Source organism: Chanodichthys erythropterus, chromosome 3 (assembly GCF_024489055.1).
Source record: "Chanodichthys erythropterus isolate Z2021 chromosome 3, ASM2448905v1, whole genome shotgun sequence".
Taxonomy (NCBI): Eukaryota; Metazoa; Chordata; class Actinopteri; order Cypriniformes; family Xenocyprididae; genus Chanodichthys; species Chanodichthys erythropterus.
The window spans coordinates 34,992,911-35,019,948 of NC_090223.1; the positions used below are offsets into that span (position 1 = coordinate 34,992,911).

Consider the following 27,038-nt stretch of genomic DNA (forward strand, 5'->3'; position numbering starts at 1 on the left):
TCCATGCCAAGAACATTTCTTCATCTCAAACAAGCAATGCTGGTTTAAATATAGAAACATTGCAAAAAATGTTTTGCGCTGATTGTTTAGCATGTCATATATATGTAAGAAATGACTATTATCCAGCAGATAGCGTTTCTGAATAGAGCGTTTAGCACAGATGGCATGCAGCAATGCTAAGAGCAATTCATCAGGCGTTATCTGTGGCTCACAGATGAGCTGCTTCATTAGGACGGGCTGGTGGTGTGCCGTGTGCCATTGGGGAGAGATGGAATCATAGAGAGCATCGACAAACACATTTGGGGAACTCGGATATGGATTTCCTCAGCACTGAAAGAGATCCTTAAAATAGAATCTGATGCACGAATTGTATGCACCTGATTTTCACAAAGCTTATTTTTCCCACAAAAGAACACAAAATATGAGCATAAAAGTGGGATTAGATGACAATACACACCTAGCAGTAGGTATACTTATTTTTTGAAAAGTGAAAAACATGTAGAATAATATAAAAACTAGACATAAATGGCACTCTGAAGTTCTGTCATACTGAAGTGCTGCAAGAAGAGCCAAACACACACACACACACACACACACACACACACACACACACAAGGTGACTTAAGCCCACCAGACAAGAAACACTGGCTGTGTTACAGAGTGTCTCACCACCAGACGTTACTTTCATTATTATTAGGCCATCATGCATATTCATGAGGTGTTTGTCTTTATGCAAAACAGTGCAGACGTCCACCAGTAATAGTCTGACACACAGAGGCATAAGGCCCTATGTTCAGCGGAGCGCGCAGACACATACAAATATGTGCAACAGGAATTCTAATTCACTAATTAAACAACAAACTATCTTATCAGTATCAGCCAAATGCATGAAAAGATCCTTTTTTTAGTTTTAATCACTGCTAATTTCTCAAACAACATACTGCAGTAAAATGCACTGTGGTCTAGTCTGAACATTGTAATTAAGTCACTTAAAGGTACAATATGTAAAATTTTTGCAGTAAAATATCCAAAAACCACTAGGCTAGTGTTATATATTTTGTCCAGCTGATTACTAACAATATCTCTAATGTTTTCAACTACTTGTAAATCATGAGAAAATTCCCATTATAAACTGTGACACGGGGCAGTGCAGTCGCCTGTCAATGACGTCACTTACCTTTGTTACCGTCTTTACTGACGTAGAAACCACATGACAACAGTGCCGTGGACAAATGCGGAAGTAGTGTCTAGCGTCCAGCAAACCACTAGCTTGCTTCAAGCAGTTTCTTATTTACTTCTTGTACGTTTTATGGTGGATTGTGTTATTTATTTATGGAACATAATTACTGTTTACCATCTGACGCTGGTTCTGTCGACAAGGACAGCTCCCGTAAACTCATGACCGGAAAAGCATAAGCGGCGCCGGCGACTGTGTCATAATAAAAGTCCCGCTGCTCGTGAGGCGTGTGTTGATCAATCGCTCCAGCTCCTGGTTCAGCTCCCGCAACACTCGGTCCTGCTCTGCTTCATACTACAGTAACGTTAGTAATCGCATCCACGAACATGAGTTCTTCCAGACTCCAATCCCTATTCTTTTGCACCGTCCGTTGAAATGGAGACCGCATGTCCCAAGTTTCCACTCTAAAACTTGGCGTCATAAACTACGCCTTTGTTTTGAATAGGCTTCTAGCGACCTCTAGCGGAAAATAATATCACAAATTGTACCTTTAAAGGATTAGTTCACTTTAGAATAAAAATATCCTGATAATTTGCTCACCCCCATGTCATCCAAGATGTTTATGTCTTTCATTCTTCAGTTGAAAAGAAATTAAGATTTTTGAGGAAAACATTCCAGGATTTTTCTCCATATAGTGGACTTCAATGGGGTACAATGGGTGGAAGGTCCAAATTGCAGTTTCACTGCAGCCTTAAATCCCTCTACCCGATCCCAGCTGAGTAATAAGGGTCTTATCTAGCGAAACAGTTATTTTCTAAAAAAATTAAAAATGATATACTTTTTAACCACAAACGCTCATCTTGCACTAGCTCTGCGATCCACACACATGACGTAATCACGTTGGAAAGGTCATGCATGAGGTAGATGAAAGTACCGATCCAGTGTCTACAAAGCGAACGTGCAAAGAATAAGCCAAATGTCCTTTACAAAAAAAAAAAAAAAGAAAAACAATGATGTTGGATGATTTTGAAGTTGGAGGAGAAAATGAGTTTTTTGCCCTACCGCGATACTTCCCCGTACATCACCCGTGACCTTTCCAATGTGAATACGTCATGCTTGGCGGATAACAGAGACGAGCATTTGTGGTCAAAGAGTATATACATTTTTATTTTATTTTTTTTACAAAATAACTGATTGTTTCACTAGATAAGACCCTTATTCCTCATCTGGGATCATGTAGAGCCCTTTGAAGCTGCACTGAAACTGCAATTTGGACCTTCCACACGGTGAACCCCACTGAGGTCCATTATAAGGAGAAAAAACCTGGAATGTTTTCCTGAAAAACCTTAATTTCTGAAGAAAGAAAGATATAAACATCTTGGATGACATGGGGGTGAGTAAATTATCAGGAAAATTTATGTTAATCTGAAAACCACGCCCACCGGGGGGGAAAACAATCCAACCGTCTCCATTGACTTTGTATTGCGTGAGGCTGCCTCCTTGTCTTTTCTGACTTATTACAAAAAAAGCTGCTGTGTGACAAGGTGTACAGCTAACAAACTAAAAAAAAAAAAACAGAAATAGGTTTTTATAAGCTGTCGACCCCAAAAAACGAATGTTTAAGGACTTAAAAGTGGATACAGGCAGTGAGACAGAGAGCAACGCGTCATATTACTATAAGAAATGCATTGGAGGGGAACGTAATCGGCGACAGGTGAAATAATTCTTTGACATGGTAAAAAATAATGAATGCTTTGTTTTTGTTGGTTTGTTTAGCATATGTTGTCGCCAATTACGACCCCCTCCAGTGTATTTCTTAAAGTAATTATGACCCTTTCCGCTCTGTCTCACTGCCTGTATCCACTTTTATGTCCTTAAACATTCGTTTTTTGGGGTCGACAGCTTATAAAAACCTATTTCTTGGTTTTTTTAGTTTGTTAGCTGTACACCTTGTCACACAGCAGCTTTTAGACATTGTTCTATTTTTTGTAATAAGTCAGAAAAGACAAGGAGGCAGCCTCACGCAATACGAAGTCAATGGAGACGGTTGGATTGTTTTCCCCCCCGGTGGGCGTGGTTTTCAGATTAACATAAATGCGCTCTGTCTCTATGCGCTAATGTTGACAGTGGATGTATCGCAATGGCTCGTAGACACGCAGTCGTTCAAGCTTTTCAGTTTGACCCAGAATCTGATCCGGATGGAGAAGCACTGGATGAAGAAGTTGCAACTCAGTGGCTACAGCAGGACATCTCCGAATAGTTAGTTTAAACATTGTGTCTGAATACGGTCCTTTAGTTGGTTTATGTATGCTGTTACAGTTATTATCATGTAGCTAATGCTAGTCTACATTGTTGGCTCTTCATGTTGCTCTGATTTGCTATCGTATATATATTATATATATAATTATCAGCTATAAACATTAACCAGCGCAACTAAATTAGGAAAATGTGCTACCATGCCAACATCATTTATCTGTTTACATATTTTATATTTCATAAATCTTAAAAGTTTTTACAATCTTATTACAATTACATCAAGCTCTGCAATCTGGAAATGTGGATATCGCGTGCATCATAATAACACCAGCAGAACGTTTTCAAACAACAAAGAAATGTACAACACTCGGATTACAGTGTGTGTATTCACACACATACTTGATGCTGTCTACCTTTACATTAGCGACAGTAACTGGGCTGTATTGGCCCACGTTGAGGAAATGTGTGGCCCAGACATACAAAACTATGGGAAGTTGTATCAGCGCATTACCAGAGAAAATAAAACTAGCCCACTGTTTCTTCATTGGCTCGGATGAAGGAACTAAAAAAATACTAAGGTGTTCATTTGTACATCCAGACACTGCGCAACTGCCATGCTTCGCTCGTTTACAAGGCATAATGTCTCTCGAGGAAAAAAAAATATTGTGCTCGAATCTCGCTGTAGTAGCTCATTTTCTCATGGGCGGGCAAAGCAGAGAAAGGGGAGGTAACCTTTCCCCTTATGACGACATATAGGGAAGATTCCAGATTGGTTCATCTGAGCTTTCATTTTCTCATTTTACCCATTGCTTGGTTTACACCCATCACCTTTTCTAGTCACTGGGGGACCATATGCAGGCTAGGGGAACTCATATTAATGTTAAAAAACTTCTTCAGCTAGTTAGCTTGAGATCCATTCCATCTAAACTGGTTAATTCTCTTAAGCCTAGTAGTGAGTGCTTCATGAGCAGTAGGATAATCATATTCATCCACACAGTCATGCAGTGCCAAAAGCACAAATAAATCAATGTTCTTCCGCAAAATGCATGCAGTTTTGATTTTCAACTAGGTGTAATTTATTCCTGTGGTGGACTTTTTTAGCATCATTACTCCAGTCTTCAGTGTCACATGATCCTTCAGAAATCATCCTAATATGCTGATTTGATTCTCAAAAAACATTTCTTAATCTATTATTATCAATTTTGAAAACAGTTGCTAAATATTTTTGTAGAAACCATGATGCATTTTTTCAGGATTATTTGATGAATAGAATGTACAAAAATATACTATATATTACAAAAATATATTATATATGACTATATATTATACAGTCAAACCAAAATTTATTCAGACACCTTGAACATTTCATTCATTAATTCAGTTTATTCACTATAGTTTAAAAATAATGGTAATAAAATATGACAAGATCTCAGAGTTAAACTGTGTCAGAAAAATGAATCTTAATTATGTCAGATAATACTTGAGCAAAACATGTTCAGGTCAAAGTGTCTGAATAATTTTTGGTTCCAAATTTTTATCAATTTCACTGTATGAAGAATTTTTGGGTAAAATATGTCACAGTTTACTTTATTTTGCTATCCTCACTTACATAAATTAACTATAGTGTCCTGCACCCACTAGTAAAAATATATAAAAAATGTCTGAATAATTTTTGGTTTGACTGTATGTATAGTTTGTATTACACAAGTGGACTCTGCAGGAAACATTGTGTAGATCTAATTTAAAGTTCTCCCTCAGACCTTTTATAAATGTTTCATTCATTCGATGAATGCAAAATCCATGTGTTCCTGAATGAATTCTGTGAGACACAGCCTGTAAGCATGCCTCAAGTTACAAGTGGGCACTTCCTGTCAAGCTTCATATATCACCGCACAGAGCTTGACATGTTGCAGCATGTGTCTCAGATCCTATCACAGCATGAAAAAGGCAGTCATGATCTTACCAGTCATAGTCCATGACAGCAATGATGAGCGACACATTCTCAATGTTCTCGTTGGGGATATCAAAGACCAGAGCCTCGTTATACGTAGGATTGAGAGTATTCTTCTTTATGGACGTCTTCCTCTTTTTCAGCCTTCGACCTTCACAAACCAGAGATGCCTTCACGTATGGATCTGAGAAAGCAAGAACACAGGAGTAAAGTAGAGAGAAATAGCAACAGCAGCACATAATGTTTTGACAACATTAAAATTAATGCTAATAACGGCATCAATAATTACTGTGCTAGCAATAAGGATACATTAGCATTGGCGTAATGATGCCAGTACGAATGTTACTTTTTTATAATGCACTCTGTCCTATGAGAGAAATCTTTATTACATTACTTTAATCCTTGCTGTGATAATTCAATTAGCCAACACTAATTACAGATGTCTCTTTTCCTTACGACTGTGATGTTGATGCCTTTATGAGGCGTTTTTCTTTTGACATTCAACTTTTTAGAGGTGCTTTTCGTTATTCACAACTTTCAGAACTGATGTTTTTCTGACCTTTAAAGTTATCTCATTATTCACATGCAGGACGTGTTGCATCAAGGTTATTAATGAGCAACGGTTTTATCACGTCTCATTGTTAACAATGTCTGAGGCACTAATGGGGTATCGCTGTTAATTATGAGGGAATTAGAGGAATAGCTGGGGACAATGAATGGTTCAAGCACCTGAGAAGCCTGTGAGGTCCATAGCTTTCAGATTGGTGGCCTTAATGATGGTGACGGTCAGTCGGCCAGCTGTTGGCAGGTAACACAGTGAGAAGTTCAGCTCGCCCAGGTCAGCTTTCTCCTGCAGACATAACAAACATATGGAAAGGTCCTGGGTCACTTTGAAGTTACTGAGATGCAAAGGCTGAAAGTAATGCAAAAAAATAATGAAATTCATGGAAACCTTTTAATAATTAAACTGTCTCCCCTGACATGTTTCAATAATTAATTTGTCCTTTTAACAGAAAGGATAAACTGAAGGAATGTCTGTGGCTTTTAATACTAAATCAAAATATTTTAAAGGATTTCTCCAGATTCAATTCAAATGAAACTTTATAGACAGCATCTAGGGCCTGCTTTTGATTACCACAGAAAATCATTTCAACTCGCCCTTGAATTTGTACAAACAAGGTGAAAATCGTGTTTACAGCAATGCACTAACAATGGATGTATATGCAAAAGAACCATGATAAACATGAAAATATATCTGATCCCTGATCACACATTCAGCCATTTTAATGCAAACTTGCTGCTCAACTCCTGTTATGACTATGCAAATCTATTAAAGGGTTAGTTCAGCCAAAAATGAAAATTTCTGTCATTAATTACTCACCCTCATGTTGTTCCACACCTGCAAGACCTTCGTTCATCTTCAGAACACAAATTAAGATATTTTTGACAATTAACACTTTCAGTGCCCAGAAAGCTACTAAAGACACATTTAAAACAGTTCATGTGACTACAGTGGTTCAACCTTAATGTTTAGAAGTGACGAGAATACTTTCTGTGCGCCAAAAAAACAAACAAAATAATTACTTTATTCAACAATATCAATACCGGTCAGTGGTTCGGAGTGTGTATCAAACTGACAAAGTCACATGAACCATTGAAATTTCAAAACGATTCGAAACACTTATGATGTAACGAAGCCTCGTTTACTGAAATCACATGACTTTGGTAGTATGATACATGCTCCGAACCACTGATTCGAAACAAAAGATTCGTAAAGCTTTGAAACTTCATGAATTCAGTGTTTTAAAAATTGTCCATCACTAGATATTGTTGAATAAAGTCGCTATTTTGTTATTTTTGGCGCACAAAAAGTATTCTCATCGCTTCATAACATTAAGGTTGAACCACTGTATTCACATAAACTGTTTTAAATCTGTCTTTAGTAGCTTTCTGGGCATCTGAAAGTGTAAATTATCTTGCTGTCAATGCAGGCCTCACTGAGCCATCGGATTTCATCAAAAACATCTTAATTTGTGATTTGTCGAACACCTTAAAGGTGTGGAACAACATGAGGGTGAGTAATAAATGACAGAAATTTCATTTTTGGGTGAACTAACCGTTTAAACTAACTTTTAGAAAGCAAGACTACCGCAAAGAGACGGTGTACATACAAGTTTAAAAGTTTGGGGTCAGTTCGAATTTTTTACGCTTTTGAAAGCATCAAGGCTGCATTAATTTGATAAAAAATACAGTAAAAACAGTGAGTGATATTGTAAGATATTAAGATTTAAAATTTAAAAAGATTTTAATATTTAAAAAAAAAATGAATTTTCAGCATCATTACTCCAGTCTTCAGTGTCACATGATCCTTCAGAAATCATTCTAATATGCTGATTTGCTGCTCAAGAAACATTTATTATTATTATCAATGTTGAAAACAGTTGTGCTGCTTAATTTTGTGGAAACCGCGATACCTTTTTTAGGAACAAAAGTGACAGTAAACACATTTATAATGTAAAAAACAGTTCTACTTTAAATAAATGCTATTCTTTTTAACTTTCTATCCCTCAACTTATCAATGTATCTTTGTTGGGTAAAGTATTTTCTTAAAAAAACAAAAAAAAACAAATCTTACTGACCCCAAACCTTTGAATGATAGTGTAAGTGCATTACTGTACACGCAGTTTTTGTTTGTTTTTAAAAAATTATTTTCTGTATTTCACAACTTTACTACACTGCAAATAAGCATTACACTGTTCCTGGTTTCACAAAGAATATTATGTTTAATACAGATTAAAAATGTATTTACATTTATTATGTTATCACTTTGATGTGTTTAAAGAATGTCAGACAGATTCTCCTAGCTAAAGCATTGGTGTTGAGATGCTAGGATGGTTTGTTTTCCCCCTTATACTCTTTGTTGAGAGTTTCATCTTTCTCAAGTTCTTGTTGTGCCAGACAGAATTAATCATCAGCTATGATGAAAAAAGAACAAGAGCAGCAGAGGTAAACAAAAACAGCCGCAATATTTCATCAAAAACGTCAAGCATCTAAGGTACATCTCTCCAAGAACTATAGAAGCTGCCAGCTTTGGGTCTGGGTCTGTACACATGATGCGAATGCTACGTTTCGTGAATTTTTTTTTAAAACCAGCTGCGTAGGCAAATCTGTTAATGCCACCTAAGTGGCCAATTGGCTGAACCCCGCGTGTAAACATTTCATTTACATCTATTCACACGTCAGACACACAAATGTCAGGAACATACTGAAATCCAGCATGCATCACTGAACCATTTTTAAATTTGTCTTGTCAGACAAAGTAGATGGTGCCAAATTTATCTTTTTTCCTTCATTTGACCTAGTCATACTGCAGAAAATGTCATCTTCCTTATTTAAACACACTACAGCTGGTGTTCGATTTGATTTATTCCCTCGGTCCTCCAAAGGTACAAACACCTCGGATTATGATAAAAATATTTCTAAAACCGCTCCATTAAGATGCTGTGGCAATTTCAGAAGTGCTCTTGAAAAACTGTGCTCTTTCGCACAGTTGACCTTCACTAATTTCATGTAATTTTCTCTGGAAGGACGAGCACATGCATCACTAGATCTCCTCACACCTCTGCTACCAACATCCCCAAGGACACATCATCATCATCGACTTAGCATGTAATCATGCATGATTTTCAATTGTGAAAAACGTCTCATGAATGTAAAATGAGCTTTTCAACTATGCTTAAGAGAGATACGCAAATACCATGAAAGAAACCATAATTATCATGAAATCTGACCTGACTAAGGTTCTTAAAATTAAGCCTAGAATAATTTATTGGGTGAAATTTTCTAAACAGTGTTTGGGTGCAAAACCAAGCCTCTCAATAAAATACAACTTGCAGTACAGTTTAACAGACACTAAAGGCATAAAAATAGTGCTATATTTAAATGTAATTTTTATTTTTATTTCAGGACAAACATGCCTTCTTCTACAGTGTAAAATGTGGTTACCTGCAACTGTTACCTTTAAGAGCTATTTCTACCTGATTCATTCCTTAAAAATTGTGTTTGTTGGTATAATTAATGTATTTAGGTGGATTCAGCTATATTAAAAAGGCACAATATGTAAGATTTTTATATTAAAATATCCAAAAACCATGTGCACAGCGTTATATACTTCGTTCAGCTGTGTACTTACATTATCCTAAATGTTTCCAAGAATTTGTAAATTCAGAGAAATTTTAAATAGTGCCCGTCCCTCCCTTGTCACTTGTCGCCTGTCAATGACATAACATCTGCGTTATCCGTGGTTTCCGCTTGTACTGCATAGTAATCATGGCAACAGATGCGGACAACTGTGTAGCAGCACGCTGTTGTTGTTTCGTTCAAACATTATGGACCACGGCAAGCAAACTTTGGGACAAAAGGAGAAATAAAACGAGGATCAATATCGGCATGGTGTTTTCGAGATGGTGAGAGCTTTGCGACAAACTTTGACTTGACAGATACGCCGCTCTTGCACGTTTTTAGACAAGGTAAGTAAATGTACATAAGACGAATCAATGTTATATAGCTCAACACGATGAAATATTAGAATATCATCAGTATGATATTCTAATGTTGATCTAGCGTCTCATTCAGCCAACAAACTAATACATAGAATAACATTTCAACTTTCAATACACTCAAATGCAGTTTAGTATGTTAGTGTAACGTTAGACCAAGTGAAACAGCGCTGCGTTACCTCACTATTTTAATTGGACAAATAAACTGATCTGTATTAGTAGTATTTCAGCTTTGCGAGTAGTTCGGTAGAATGAAATGACCTCATTCCTGACCTATAAACCCTGGGACTCCTGTGTGGCAATGATATTTGTCTCTCATTAGCAAATTGCGCTCACTTCATACCACAGTCATGTTAAAATCATGAATGCATTCACTCATCCATAAACATTATTCCCCCATAAACATTATTATATCAATCGGCATGATGACAAGTTCCATGATTCCACGCTCATTCACTGCATCATCAATCTACGCCTTTATTATTGTTTTGAAGAGTTTAGTGACCAAAAAAATACATATTGTGCCTTTAAATAATACAATTCACTTGAGTAAAAACAGTTAATTTAGATGTTAATATTTTTTTCAGTGTAGAAAAAAGGTTTGTTCAATCCACAAAACCCAGTGCTATTTGTCTGTCATTGTGTATGAACCACCCAGGGAAAGTAGATGTGTAGATCTTTTTGTTGATGACAGCAGTAATTTATCAAATGATGATCAAGTGTTATATCTTGGCACATATCCAGAAGTTTTTCCAACATTTCCTATTTAGGCATTGGTGTGGTGCTAATATGTTCAGCGCAAGTGCTTTCACATATTGAGCTGTGGCGCTCATAGGGGACCCGGGTTCAAGTCTGGCCCAGGTCATCCTGTTCCCCTCTCTCTCTTTGACTTCCTGTCTCCCTACTACTGTGCATGGCAATTAATATGACAAAAGAAAATCTGATTGCTGTCTTTCATGGCTATTCAACTCAGGTCTTGGATGTATACTTTTTGCAGGGTTTTGCTCCAATTCGTAATTGAAAACCAAACAAGTATGACTTTCTTTCTTCTAGGAAACATAAAAGATTTTTATCCATACAATGGAAATATTTTGTTTTTTGCAGTTTTCCTTCTGCACGAGAAAGCCAATCATACAGGTTTAGGATGAATTTTTGGTTGAAGAAATTCTTCATCCAAAAATTCATCCTAAACCTGTATGATTTCACGCAGGTGTGTTTGATAAGGGTTGTAACTCAACTCCCCAGGACAGAAGCTCTCTAGGACCGAAGCTGAATTGCCCTGCTGTACAGTCTCAGCATAGTATGCCAGATCATCATATTCCAACATCTGGTAGTTGTAGTCTGCTGCATCCTCCACAACCTAGCACTCAGAACTAGCACTTCTTTTTTTGGTGTATTTGTGGCGTTACCCAATTTGCATAGATCTTTCAGCAAATCGAGTGCTAAAATAACACAGACAGCATGTGCAAATGCTCAACGCTATCAACCATTCCTTCTCACCGAATCCCTTTGTGTTTAAGGTCTAATGAACCTTTAATGTGTGTCTGTGTCATTATCTCACCGCAGTTCCTTCCACAATGTCTCTCCAAATAGGCTTCTCCCCGGTTCCCTCGCTGAAGTCCAGCAGGTTATCCACCACCACTTGACCTATGAGGTCATGTCTGGAGAAACGGTCGAAGTCATAGACGGAGAAATGGAGCTTGCGCGAGTGCAGCTCAGCCAGGGGCACGCCGAACTGGAACGTCTCATTAAAGATCGGGTTGAGAGTTTTTCTGTGCACCTGCAAACCAAAGCCCCGAGCGGAAATGAGAGAAAGTGAAGGAAATTAGATAAGCGGAGGAGCTGAGAGGCAAAAGTGAATGAAGGGAACGAACAAGAGATTGGTTAACATCAAAACTGCAAATGCATAAAGTTAATTCAAAATGCATCGGCTGATATAGATGTATTTTTAGATGAACTAGGGCAGAGGGAAAAAAAATCCACTGGCAGGCTGAGAAACGCAGATCTTAATGAGTCCTAAGAGGGTCTGCCATCTGAACAGTGGATTATTGTAAAAGCAGCGAGCTGACTGCTGCTTCGCTAGGATAAAAAAAAGATACCTTAGTCTGAAATTTCTTCTTCCTATCAGGCAGTAAGTAGATCTTGACATAAGGATCGGAGAAACCATTGGCATCCTTCGCCGGGAGGTCCAGGGCTTTCAGTATCTTGACCACCAGCTGCTCGGTGCTGTAAGAAAGACATGTCAGCGTCACCATAATTCACTTTGAACTATCTGGAACTTCCTGCGTTTGCTAGCCTGGGCGTGAGTTCATTTCAGCATCATCTAACTGGCAATGACAAGAGAGTTGGTATATGCTGAAATAAGCTGACATCCAGGCCAGTATCGGGACAGCATTGCTGCACTGGGTTCAGTGAGGCTCAATGGCTGTCACCGAGGTTCAGGAAAACAGGAACAAAAGGAGGAGGTGCCAATGGTACAACCCAGCTCAATGACTTGGAATTAATTGACAGATGGACAGAGCCTTACTTGTGCTGCGCTAGCTAAAAGGATCTTGTACGAACGTGAATATATGAGATAATACATCCCTAATGTGAATATAAAGACATGAATATTTAATGCGTAATGCAATGACTGTGGCCTCCAACACCGGACTTTATAAATAATCCAGAGCTTATTATGAAGCAAACCATAGGTCATTTCAAGGCTAGACAGCAGCGATCTGGTGCCAAGCACAGCACGACTGTGAACTTCTGATGCGCAAGGCTCACCCAGTGTTTGCGCAGATGTAAATAAGAGAGGCGGGGGAACTTCTGTGGTTGCTAATCAGGCCTCGTTAGAATGTGTCTCTCAGCGTTAACAAATGCGTCACCCTTTCATTAGGACACTTAAACAAATCAGCAACACTGGGGGAGGAAGAACACTAGCAGAAATCCAATACGGCCTTAGACTGACATGTCACTCACAAAGAATGACATGACATGACGGTACAAATCTCAACAAGTCAGGGAAATAAATACATTAATTATGCGATATTATCATCCAATTTGTAAGTGACAAATTTAATCATCCAATGCTGTATAAACATAGGATTAAAATGCTGTTTACGCTGACAGCACTTTGAAGCGACGTGAAGTCATTCTTTTTCAAAAAACGTTTGGCAAATGTGAGCAAAAAGATTTTTGACTTTTTTATTCAAAGAATTGGGGGGGGGGGGGGGGGCTTTCTCTGGGAGTTTGATTGACAAGCGATCTAACCAATCATAATGCCGAATCCGCCATTTTGTCCGACAAAGCAGTCAGGAGTTAGAAGATTAACCTTGGTGGACTTGAACTTGAAAAATGGTGTGTACTGACGTCTTTCCGCGTTTGAAATAACATTCCTTCTGATGTTCATTCATGTTTATTTGATGCCATAAATGAACTAATAACAACAAATGATCGATTCACGAGCCGCTTGAGCTGAGGCACTACAGCAATCTGTCACAACACATTAAAGAGCCACAAAACGTTTTTTACTGTTTGAATTTCTTAAAAAACTACACAGTTTGAAAGCTGGGACTTTGTTTAATATCATAAGTAACCTGTTCTGTCTTGTCTGTCAACTTGTTGTCAGTGTCCTCTTTGCTCCGCGATGTATTTTTCACTCTGTGTGGTGTGACAGCGCCATGGCTTGTCGGACAAAGCAACAGTGACTAAGAGAGGTGGGAGTTTGCGAAGGGTCAATTGTTTTCAACTGTGATAATAATAAATGAAGACTTTAAATGCAAAAACCTCTAAGTGCCATCTGAAATTCTCTTCCAAAATGAGCATTTTTATCAAGCTTGTATGTTTATGTTCAGTTACTTCACTTTAATGGCAATAAAAAGGACCTATTTATTGCCATTAAAGTGAAATGACTGAACCTAAACATATGAGCTTGATAAAAATGCTCATTTTAGAAGAAAATTTCAGATGGCACTCAGAGGATTTTGCATCGGAGTTCTTCAAATGTTTCCTTAGCAGCAATTCAGCTGCTAATATATTGTAATAATATTACTGTTTATACTTGTCTGGTTATCACCAGACCAAGCTCAATTTAAAATTGAACATTGGTCTGGGGAGTTTGCTATGTATTTCCTACTGCACAAGAGGCATGATCAACGAGCATTATTCACGCAATCGGATAGTCCTTCAACCAATCAGATCAACGATCCGGGTGACGTACTTTGCAGAGCGACGCGAAAACTCCAGACAGGTTTAGTTTGTATTGGTTTGTAGCATTGATCAGCGGTTTGCAGAAGCAGCAATGGCATAGAGTGATTTTTGCAGGTTGTGCAAAAAAAAAAATTTGAAAGTGAGTTTGCTAAACTAAAGAAGTAATTCAGCATCCTCGAGAAGTTAAAAGGAATTGGATTGACAGTCGTGCTTTCCGTCGCTTCTCTATCGTCATCGTGTTACACCCACCAATAGCGAGGAAGGTGGATAAGCCAGTCTGTGATTGGTTCCCGCAAAAGTGTAACAGAAGCAGCAGAAATGAATGTACGGGTTTCCAGACTGAGCTGCCGGGCGAAATCAAATCGCCGGCAGATCAGGCTGGGTTTACCCAGACTATGTTTATACTGTATATTGGATCAAATAAATGCAGCATTGGTTAGCATAAGAGACCTCTATAAAAACACAACTGAAAACTTTTGAACAGTATTGTACATTTATTTAATTAGTGCAATTAAAGGCATGCTATTAATGCCCACTGAAAGCAGGTTGTAAGCATAATTCATCAAATGATAATAATGAACCGATGATAAATGATGGACTGGAGTGTTATAATAATGAGAATATGTACAGATGCGTAGTGTAGATTACAATGCTTGCAGCATTTTAACCATGATTCAGATGCCATGAGCAGTGCAGAGAAGCAGCGACCACCAACAGAAGTGCAAACAGTGATTCATCCCCTGAATTCATTGGCTAGAGGTCGAGTAGGACCACCTACTAGCAACCAACAGCACAAAAACTCTGAAAATTCCTCCGCTTTATTCGCTGTCAGCGCGAGTGTCCCTTAAGATGTTCTTGCTAATAGTAAAATCATATCAGATCGCAAAATAAGATACTTGTTGACATTAAGTTAGAAAAAACATTCCCAGATGCATTTTGAGCTGTCCAGTCTAATATACATTATATCAATTTGCTGGAATTAGAAATGAATCTCATGGCAAGTGGCATGCAGCACAACAGCACACTTTAAATCAGACTGGTCTTTAGAAATGTACGGTGCTATTAGCACTCAGGGCTATAATTGAAAATGACAGGCTCTGTCTTGCCCAGCATTTAAAGCACCCCCCCCAAGTTGTGTGTTGCATCGCACAGCGGCTTTTCATTATTCAGTGACAGGCTCCTTCAAACCCCACCCTCCCCCCAACACCACCACCTTTGAAAAATCACTGAGAAACAAAACAAGAACTCAAACAAAAGTCATGCATTTACACATGCAGTCTGAAAGCGCTCGTGTGGAAAATACAATGATCAGCACTCAGCTGGAGTCTGACAAATAGATGGATAAATTAAAATAATAATAAAACAACATTCAACTCAAACCCTCGCAGACAATGGGTTGGAAATAGCTGCTATTCCCTCCGTGCCACATGTGTTATCGGCCTACTGCTGTGCTGATAGAAAGCTGCGTCCCACCGGATGCGACTCTGACTGACAGTGTCAACCTGCCCGCTATTCCCAAAATGCTTGTAGCTGTGACATATTCGCATTGATGTATTGCAAACGCAACAGCATAGCAGGAGGTGTGATGATGTCAATTAAACACACGGAGATGAGAAACAATCTTGGCCACTAGTTGTCTCGCAAACGCAGAGAAGCATGCCCAGTTAGCATTTGCTTTGAAAGAATAAAAATTCTGCTCATTTACTCACCATAGGGGTGGGTGAACTGACTATGACGTTATATCACAATTAGTGATGTCAAGCGATTAATCGCATCCAAAATAAAAGTGTGCGTTTACGTGATATGTGTGTGTACTGTGCATATTTATCATAAATCCACACACATGCGTGTATATATTTAACAAAAATATATTATATTTATATATAAAATATATATGTTTATTATATTTATATATAAAATATGTATATTTATATATAATACAAATTATATAGTACACACATTATTATTTTGGATGCGATTAATCATTTTAGTTATTTTTTCTAAAAAATTATATTACAAAACCACATTTTTGATACCACTGAAACTTCACAATTCTCAACACCAATTTCAATATCACAGCAAAAACTAATACTAGCCTAACTAATATAAGTAAAAAGACTGTCCAAAATAATATAAATTAACACTAATTACAAGCAAAAGGACAAAGAAACACAATAAAACATACAAAAAAATGTTTACGTGAACACATTTTTGTGTGTATTTGCCAGTTTAGGCGCAATAAGCCATGCAAAAGATTTCTGTACTCAGATGATGTGTGAACGGCTGCTTCATGCGTTTGCACGTTTAAACTGGCCGTGTTAATAAATGCATGGAAAAGAACCCGCATGACTGTAGAACAACAACAAAAAAATGATTTTAGGCAGAATATCTAAACTTGTCTTGTCCATAAAATGAATGTGAAGGGTGACTGTTCATGTTCACTATACGGAAAAGAACAGCTTAGACATTCTAATAATCATCTTATTTGTTCCACAGAAGAATGCAAGCCATATAGGTTTGAAATGACATGAGGAAATGACACAATTTTCATTTCTGTGTGAACTATCCCTTTAATTCAAAAGCTTTCCATCTCCTACGCAATTGTGACATACTCACCTTAGAACTCACAGCAGAACATAATAGAGCGATAATGTGATGAACACGAACAGAAGTGTCAAATCATTTATTTGACCTACTCCCTATGTGTAAAGAATGAGATATCAATCTCCACTCACCCATCTTCATCTCTTTCTCTCCCTCAGCCTCCTCTGTAATTCTGGCCGATACACAGTGCTGTGTTATTATGTGTTGACAGGCCGTGCTGTTTAAAGTGGCTGGTCATATATAATTCATGAGTGAAACAGCCTCTCCTTCCTTCATTTCTCAAACATCAGCACTTTCCACCATTCTAATGTCCCTCTGCGTGACGGCAAAATAAAGGACCCGGTCTGACGTGCACGGGCTGCCCACGATGGGCCTGACTATAACTCATTGTGCTGACTGCAACTCCCCTGCTTCTTTTTCAAGCTCGCCTTTTCAATTGTCGGCCCTGCCGATGAGATCTATTTATAACCCACTGATGTATTGAGAAGCATGGATCCACACTGTGTGACAGTTCCATACGAGACGCTTCCCCTTGGGGAGAGGAGGTGATGGTGGGATGGATCCAAGCGAACTCACTTGAAAGCATAGCGCAGAAGGAAGCTGATTTTGCCGCAGTTGTCGCCTTGTTTGCCATCGCCCTGGTCTCCCTGGCGCAGCCGGTAAAGTTCTGGTTTGATCTGCCCAATGCTGGTCAGCTGCTCACTCTTCTCCTCACCATGGAAATCAGGGCTGGAGAGCTGGTGAGTCATGGGCTTAGGCCTGGAGAGAGACCAGAGGGTGAACACAGTCACACATGCGCATGTATAGACAAACTCCAAACCACACGGGCTGTTAGGATGGTCCCACAAAACCTTTTATATTTCACCCCACAATAAAAAAGAGGAAATTGTTAAATTACATATTCCTTTAAAAAAGGAAGCCTATTTGAACATTTTGGAATTTACTTTTTACTGATTACTAATGCAAATCAGGGGGGTGGGGGCTGGTAGAGAAAAAAAATGAATGCACACATATTTTTTTTTTTTAAATATAATTTGGTAACACTTTTCAATAAGGTTCATTAGTTAAACATTAGTCAATGCATTAACTAACATGAGCAATACATTTGTTATTGTATTAACTAATCTTCATTAATGTTAGTTAATGAAAATTCAGTTGTTCATTGTGTGTTCATGTTAGTGCATTAACTAATGTTAACAAGATTTTAATAATGTATTTGTAAATGTTGAAATTAACATTAACAAATATTAATAAATGCTGTAGAAGTGCAGTTCATTATTAGTTCATGTTAACTAATGTAGTTAACTAATGAACCTTATTGTAAAGTGTTACCTATAATTTAGATGCAAAGTTTTTATTTATCATGGTATTTGTTGTTTTGCATTTAAATTTATTATTAACTTTAAATGAACAAATTGTTTACATAATTACAGTAATTTTTACTGTAGTGCACCACAAAAATTATTTTATTGCCATTATGAGATCTTTCTTTCTTTCTTTCTTTCTTTCTTTCTTTCTTTCTTTCTTTCTTTCTTTCTTTCTTTCTTTCTTTCTTTCTTTCTTTCTTTCTTTCTTTCTTTCTTTTTCTTTCTTTCTTTCACCAAAGAAAGCTGTTCTTTTGAACTTTCTATTCATTAAAGAATTCTGAAAAAAAGTATCATGGTTTACACAAAAATATGAAGCAGCACAACTGTTTTCAACATTGATAATAATAATAAATGTTTCTTGAGGAACTAATCATCATATTAGAATGATTTCTGAAGGATCATGTGACACTGAAGACTGGAGTAATGAAGCTGAAAATTCAGCTTTGATATCACAGGAATTAATTACATTTTAAAGTATATTTATAATATAAAGAAAACGGTTATTTTGGTAATTATATTTCACAATATTACACAATATATTTCTTTCAAAATATTTTTTAAAATATCAACAGTACCATATGTAAGATATTTCAGTAAGAAAATACACTATATTTTACTTCAATACAACATTCTATAACAAGACACAAACTACACACCCATTCCATCAGCCTGCAGCACACACACAACCACAGACAGGAACAAGAAGAAAAGGTCACTGACCTGGTGGTGACCTGCGGCTGGGAGTGGGCATTGGGCAGGTCTTTCGCAGCTGAGCCTCCTTCTGTTGCTGGGGGCAACTCGGGAGATGTCTGGCTCAACTTAAGGTTTGCTGGTAAGAGAAAACAGAAGCCATAGAAAAGATGAAAGGTGTGTAGTTAAGAGAATGGAGTATAATTAACAATGATCATTGTCTCTTAGGTCTCACAAGGAGTAAAGTAGTGCTTCCAAGTTTTATACAATGCAGAGTTTTGCTCACCAGCATTGTTGGGGTAAGTGTCCATGTCTAGGTAGGAATGCTCCTGCATCTCCTGTGGACCCCCAACCACACCCCCCACTACCAGCCCCCCTCCGCCCTCCACCCCCATCAGGTCGGAGAAATGGGGGTGATGCTGCCCATGCTGGGAGAGCGAGGGATACAGTGAGGAAGAGGAGTGAGTATCCTTCTTTTGCAACAGGGGAGGAAGGAGCGAGGAGCCCCCTCCACCTCCGACCCCACCCAAACTGGCACCACCAGGCAGGAGCCCCGACGTCAAGCTCAGACCCCCTCCTTCCTTATCTCTCCACGGCAACCAGCAAAGCTTCCAGGAGACGAAGAGAGAGACAGAGAGCAGCACAATGCCACAGAACGTTACAATGACGGAGAGCAGACTCACAGAGATCTCTGAAACAGAGAGAGAGGAGAGAAAGTGTTTGATTTATTACAACCTTGAGAGGTAACAAAAATCATAAGAAATGTAATGATTTTGGTTTAGTTCCAATGAACGCTTTCGGTTCCTTACCAAATCCACTAATGGTTCTTTTAGGATAAAACAATTGGTCATAACTAGATACTAAACACATATACTAAGTAATAATAATAATAAAAACCAAAATTCATCTACTAAACAAAAACTTCATAACCTAATTAAAAATATTGTGTGACATATTTTAATTTGTTTTATTAAGGTACCACTCAAAGTGGTTCAGAATGTCTATAATTAAATATTACATTATTTTTATTTATCCTTTATTTAACCAGGAGAATTCCACTGAGATCTATTCTTTCAGAATGTCCTGGTCTAGACGGTTTCACATAAAAAACAACAATTTCATACATTAAAACATATATAAATGCATAAAACAACACAAAACTAAATCAGAAAAAACAGAAACAGATATTTTCTTTAGAACAGTTTATAAAATTAAAATATATATTTAATTAATATTAATATACTTTTGTAAAATTTCATATTGTCATATAAAAAACAGTCATATATAACACTGATCTAAGTATCACAAGCCTTAAGTACACACAGCATAGGCGTTCTTGGTACATTTTGAGTTGTGGTTCAGTGATCGATTCAGTGAGGGAGTGAGTCATTAGACTGATTCAAACTGACATCTCTTTTTGACCAGTTCATTATAAAGAACAGCTTTTGTTAGATTAATCCTACCCTGCTTACCCAGCCTACCTTACTTGGAACCCAACAAAATGACAAAACGTCTTTTAGCTATTGAGTGTCTGATTAGAAAACCTAGAATATTTGTCCATATATTTTGTTTTAGATTTTTACACAGTATTTTTAAGAAATACTCAATGATGAAATACATAGCTAGAATAATAGTCAAATGCAGGCGCATCTGAAATGTTTTAACTAATCAGCTTATAATGAATATCATTTCAGTTCTACTTCTTGGTTATGAATTTGACCTCCTAACTGAACTCCTTTCCACTAATTAATCAAAGAAATAAAAACAGCATAAATAAAAATGAATAACACTTTTCTCTTAGTCTTATTAAGTGCAAACAATAAGTGCAACCATAATCAAAGTACTCTCTCAATATAAGTGCAAATAGAGACCAATTTTTCCTCAAGCATGAAACAGATCTAAGAGATGGTTACAATTACATAGCCCAGCCTAAGATAGCATTCATATTGAGATATATTTGCATGCATCAGGGAGCCGCTTTCAAAATGTGGGGTATTGAAATCACATCTGAATGCGTTTTACTTCCGTGATCGCGCTTACTCTGTGAATAGAGAGTGGCGGTGCTGAGCGTGTATTCTATAAGATAAAACATTTGTCAGACGCTAGGCTCTGTTGTGCAACGAATTCTCCGCCATGGTCTTGTCAGTCATCTCGTCACTTACTCTCAACACGTGATCAGTGAAATCTGATTCATTTCCTGCTGAACTACATACGACTCTGCTGCTCGTGTTGGATGAGCTGGATGGGATTAAAGCAACCATTATCAAACTGAATTAAATGGTTTTTAATTCTATAAAAAGCAAAGTAACAGTGGAGGTGTAATGTAAATGTAGAGGTGGCATATTATATCCTAATTTTACCCTCACACTTCATCATGAAAATATTACAAGATCTCGTCACACCCCTAGTTTTAACTAACATTTCTCTTTTATTTTTGACTTCTCTTGTCTATTTACTATCTGTGTATACAGTAATTTTGCCATCTTTCTCTCTCATCACATTCATAGCTCTGTATAGCTCACTTGCGGTTCAGGAACACACCCTTATCGAGAGATGAATGCAGACGTTCAAGAGCTGTTAATGGAAACGAACATCATGGAATTCATTTGGTTACAGTATTTTTTAAATGAAACTCAGTTCTCAGTTCCCAACCCTAGGTAACAAACTTGATTGCATAACCTGGGAGGATGAACACGGAGATATTTGAAAAGAAAAATGTGCAAATGAGGTAACGTTGGCAGACAGATGCTGCGCTTGGGGAATGACTGGAAGTAACCGAGGGAAGTGCAGAGAGAGAGAGAGAGAGAGGATCAGAAGGAGAAAAAGGAAAGGAGATGGCGCATTGTGCCTGTAAATTACCACCGGCTCTCCCAACATTCGCAAGCCCTTATCTGAATACTAAGCCAAGAAAACGATGGATTTATTTCCAAGCAGAAAAAGTGTCAATGCCAATGACAATTTCCACAAAGATGTCCTCTAAACTGTGATTAAGCCTCATGACTCTGTCTCTCCCCGAGTATGAGCTTTCAATCATGCAGCCTTTAATAACAATTTCTATGAGAGTGTGCATGAGTCACTTGAAAAAATGAGACTTTGGCAACTCGGTTTCAGCACCAGAGTGAAGAGAACAGCTCCTCTCCAACAAGCAGGGACAAACAAGTGCCTGCCAATCAGGAAAAACAAAGGACCTGTCTGTCAGCCTGACTCTCGAAAGCTCTATTCAGATCTCACGCCTACAAAGTTCCTCAGTACCCTGCTCTCACATCACTTCCTCAGACACAACACCCACCAGCTCTAAAACCCCCAAGGGTGATTCTACCTTGAGCTACTCTGTAATTTCTATTATGCAAGGAGGCTATATTGTATGACTATCCGCTCTCTCCCTTCATTTTCCCTTCCGTCATGCCATCTTTATCAGTTTTTGTTTCACCATCTTTGTTTTTTCTCCCAACCGCTCTCTTTTCCTCGATGCATCGTACACACAGTTGCAGATCTCCAAAGAAAGAGCCTGTGTTGGGCAAAATTCAGAATCGGCTCCGTTTCAATTTATAATTTGGAATTTTAATTGAATTGGCCACGTCTCACAGAATGTTGCAATGAAATTTAAACTGAAATGACAGGAAGAGGAATTCACTGGATTGCAAACAGTCATAAAAGAGAGGGATTTCAGTAATCCAACATAACAAAATGTGCAGGTCTGGATCATGTTGTTTGTCTCTCTTTTGAAAGCTTCTGGTAAATTATGAATATTTTGAGACAGTTCTTTGACCATGGTTCATAAAATGAGAGCAGTATATATAATATATTCATTTAGTAATACATAAAATGTTAATGTTTGAAAAAATTATATTATATTAATTCAGTAAACAAACTTTATATACTTAATATAATAATGAATACAAATCTCTCTATATATATTTTTTTCTCACACATACATGTAATATACAATAACAATTTAATATATATATATATATATATATATATATATATATATATATATATATATATATATATATATATATATATATATATATATATATATATATATATATATACACAGTCGTGCTGAAAATTATTCATATCGTTGGTAAATATGAACAAAGAAGGCTGTGAAAATAAATCTGCATCGTTAATCATTTTGATCTTTTATTTTAAAAATATACAAAAATCCAACCTTTCATTGGAGAATAATAATTTTAAATGGGGGGAAAATCTCATTATGAAATGTTTTTCTCTAATACACACTGCTCACAATTAATCATACACTTTTATTCAATACTTTTTGCAACCTTCTTTTGCCAAGATAACAGCTCTGAGTCTTCACATATAATTCCTGATGAGTTTGGAGAACACCTGACAAGAGATCAGAGACCATTCCTCCATACAGAATCTCTCCAGATCCTTCAGATTCCAGCTCCATGTTGATGCTTCTTCTCTTCAGTTCACTCCACTCATTTTCTTTAGGGTTCAGGTCAGGGAACTGGGATGGCCATGGCAGAAGCTTCATTTTATGCTCAGTGACCCATTTTTGTGTTGATTTTGATTTTGTTTTGGATCATTGTCCTGATGTAAGATCCAGCCATGGCCCATTATATGACTTCTAACAGGGACAGTCAGGTTTTGATTTTTATCTGTGGGTATTTGATAGAATCCATGATGCCATGTATCTGAACAAGATGTCCAGGACCTCTGGCAGAAAAATAAGCCCACAACATTAAAGATACAGCCATATGCCATATATTTCATTGTACACATGGGGTATTTTTTACCCCTGTGTGCACCAAACCCATCTTGAGTGTTTGCTGCTAAAAAAGCTAATTTTTTGTTTCATCTGACTATATAAACCATCCTATTTGAAGTTCCAGTAGTGTCAGTTACCTTTCAAATGTCCTATGGTCAGCACAAAAATGTGTCACTGAACACAAAATGAAGCTTCTGCCATGGTCATCCCAGTCCCCTGACCTGAACCCTAAAGAAAATGAGTGGAGTGAACTGAAGAGAAGAAACACCAACAAGGAGCTGGAATCTGAAGGTTCTGGAGAGATTCTGTATGAAGGAATGATCTCTGATCTCTTGTCAGGTGTTCTCCAAACTCATCAGGCATTACTAGACTCAGAGCTGTTATCTTGGGAAAAGGAGGTTGCAAAAAGTCATCTTCTTTGGTCATATTTAGGGTATGAATAATTTTGAGCACAACTGTATATATATATATATATATATATATATATATATATATATATATATATATATGCTCCTTAAATTCACCTTTGGGTTTCATGTTTCATCTTGAGCATGTTAATAAATACATATATATTATTTTTGTCGTAAAATGTCTCTGTATAAAGATGCAAATCCAGATCTAAATTATCAGCTGTGTAACTAACACATGAAAGAAGAAGAGAGAAAGAAATCTAAGGTTAAAAATAGTTTTTTTTTTTCCTCTGATTCACCTTGTTACTGTATGCTTGACAGCATGGGTACCCTTCAGCAACAGTGCACATATGTGCTATACTATGAGTAAACTCAAATTTGAATTACAATTCTGAAATTTTGAATTTATTTCTGAAACCTTGGCATGACTGCACACACACACACACACACACACACACACACACACACACACACACACACACACACACACACACACACACACACACCTCTTCTGGTACGCTACAGGAGACACATAATGCTTTCCATTCTCATCTTACACCACCTTCATCATTTGTCTCCCTTGTTTCTCCTATGCCCTCATCCCTTCCTTCTCCCCCTCCATCCTACTCCTCTCCTTCCACCCTTCTTATCCTCCCTTCTTGCTGTTTTCCTTCTTCCTTTCTCTGTACTTTCTGTCTCTCTTTGGTGAATAATTTATCAGTCTCTGTATGTCATTAATCACTACTTGTTCAAAGATATGATCAGAGAGAGATACAGAAGGAGGAGAGAAGGGACTGATCTGTCAGCTTGAAGAACAAGACGCAGATAGAGAGAGAGTGAGAAAAACATAAATAGCAGGAGAAAACATTAGAGAGTGGGACAGGAAAGGAGATCAGAGATATGAATGGAGGAAAGATGAAAATGGAGAGAGAAGGCATGCAAAATTATAAAGCGAGAAAGAGGAAGAATGAAAGATGAAGCAGTGGTTCTCAATTGGTGATCTATGGGTCACTTGTGTCTATACATGATTAAAAAAATTACATTTATAAAACTATTATAAACAATAATAGATTACGCTATAAATTATAATTATGACATAACTGCCAGTGTATGTAATTGTTCAATTCACTGTATAAAGGTTCACTGGCTACAAGAAGTTCATTTCAGTGAAATATGAACAATGAAAAAAATGATGGATTGCTAAAAGCGAGGCTATTCAAGACAGCCTTGATTTTCAAGGCTATAAACTGAGAATAATTTATATACTACTTAAAAATGTAGGTAGCTGTTGTTTTTCCCCAGACCTGCAGTGTTGGGTGGTCCACAAACTTTGTTTTACTGTGGTCCACCAGCTGAAAACATTTGAGAACCACTGTGATAAAGAATGGAGAATGTCCTATCAATGTTTTAGGTGGTTTCGGGCTAGTCCAAGTTGGTCATTAATCGTCACATCAGCTAGTTGACTAGCAATCATGCTCCAAAACCAAACACGACCTCTTTTAAACTGGTAATGAGCAGCTTGGACCAGCTAATTACCAGAAAGAAACTAGCTAACATGTTCCAAAACACATGTTCCAGCTTAAAGTGGATTTTCCAGCAGAGAGAGAGGATGAAAAGAAAACAAAACAAGGACATGTCAGAGAAAAGAGGGAGGGGCCAAGAAGGGGCTAACAGATTAGTGTACATGTTGAAGCAGACACTTCGGCTGACTGGTCAAGATAACGCATTCACTCCACACGTCGAAGGTGAGGGAAAGAGAGAGATAGTGCCAGAGAGGGGTTAATAAAGTCCGTAAGCATTCCCCTGTGAGAAAAACCGGCCTGGAAAAAGTGGACAGTGATGGAGAGAGGGAGGGAGAGAAGGATGGCTGGTGCGGGAGAGGCGGAACTGCAGGAATGAAAGATGTGGAGCCAAACAAACGGACACTGATGGAGAGAAAGAACTAAACACGGGATGGGTTTGGGATTAAAAAGGTTAATGTATTGATCTGATTGCAAAGAAAAGAGACTGTTCAGAAGCAGTATATCTGGGGAGGGAGTTTGATCTACAGACTCTGGGTTGACTGAATCAGGAGGATCAGCGTTCTGCCCCGATGCTAAGCTTTCATTTCATCTTGTCTCATAGACTTTTTCACACCATCACCACCTCCTAAAGAGCTGGGTAGGGGTTGCACCAGCCCATCGCAGTCTGAACAGAGTACATAATGTGGTTGCATCAATCCTCCCTAAAGCAAGAGTAGCTAGTAATTCGTTAGCTGTCCGTGCAGAAATGTGACATTTACTTTTTTTCCCTCACATAACTGTCTACAATAATAAATTAACTTTTTTCCAGGATCCTTTGATAAATAGAAAGTTTAAAAAAAACAGCTTTGTTGGTAACATAGAAATATTAAATTAATTTGTTTATATTGCGCAACAAATGGTGAGTAATTTGTTAAATAATCAAGTTGTCCTTTATGCTACAATTAGACCTAGTGGTTAGTTCAACCGGCCTCTGATGTCGAACACAGTCGGCCTAATCTTTAGTTCTTATTCCATGAGCGAATATAAGCATCATTTCACTCTCGCTGTGACTTAGCATCATGCAGTAGGGGAGGAATCAAATGAAAGTGTCACTTTTGGTTTTCAACCTGAGTGTGTTAATAAATACACTTTAATATAAAATGGAGAGTGGCAAAATGTCTCCGGATAACGCAGCAAATCCAAATTGAAATTTTCAATCCTGCTGTACAACTAAGCGGTATCTGACCATAAGCCTGCTTAGACAGAAACCCAGGCTTAAAAATAGTCTGTTTCACCTTGTTACCCTATGCTTGACAGCATGACTACCCTTCTGCTGTAGTGCACATATGGGCCATACTGTGAGTACAGAAGAGTTTAAAGAGCCTCGAGCAGCTTCCCTCAGTTTCCCACTAATTAATAATATGGTAAGCTGCCCGTCTTGCTCAGCTATGCATGTCACTATTTTGCAATGCATTCAGCAAAACAACATCCTGCACCGGATTTCCCTTAGCATTAGTGCTTTACAGCTTTTGATCAGGTAAAGGTGTCAGATGTTTTTAATGTCTTTCACTTAAATCTCTTGCTTTG

The 27,038-nt window shown here is 37.7% G+C and overlaps 1 protein-coding gene across 1 annotated transcript in view; it reads right to left on the minus strand.

The window, feature by feature from the left end:
* Positions 1-27,038, minus strand: part of syt3 (synaptotagmin III) — a 40,615-nt gene that overhangs the window by 11,173 nt on the left and 2,404 nt on the right. Inside the window, exons 2-8 of the mRNA XM_067374387.1 lie at positions 19,085-19,489; positions 18,829-18,937; positions 17,318-17,500; positions 12,043-12,169; positions 11,505-11,723; positions 6,114-6,234; positions 5,397-5,568 (exon numbers count right to left, since the gene is read on the minus strand). Of these exons, the coding sequence (XP_067230488.1) occupies positions 5,397-5,568; positions 6,114-6,234; positions 11,505-11,723; positions 12,043-12,169; positions 17,318-17,500; positions 18,829-18,937; positions 19,085-19,489 (1,336 nt within the window). The remainder of the gene's footprint in view (positions 1-5,396; positions 5,569-6,113; positions 6,235-11,504; positions 11,724-12,042; positions 12,170-17,317; positions 17,501-18,828; positions 18,938-19,084; positions 19,490-27,038) is intronic.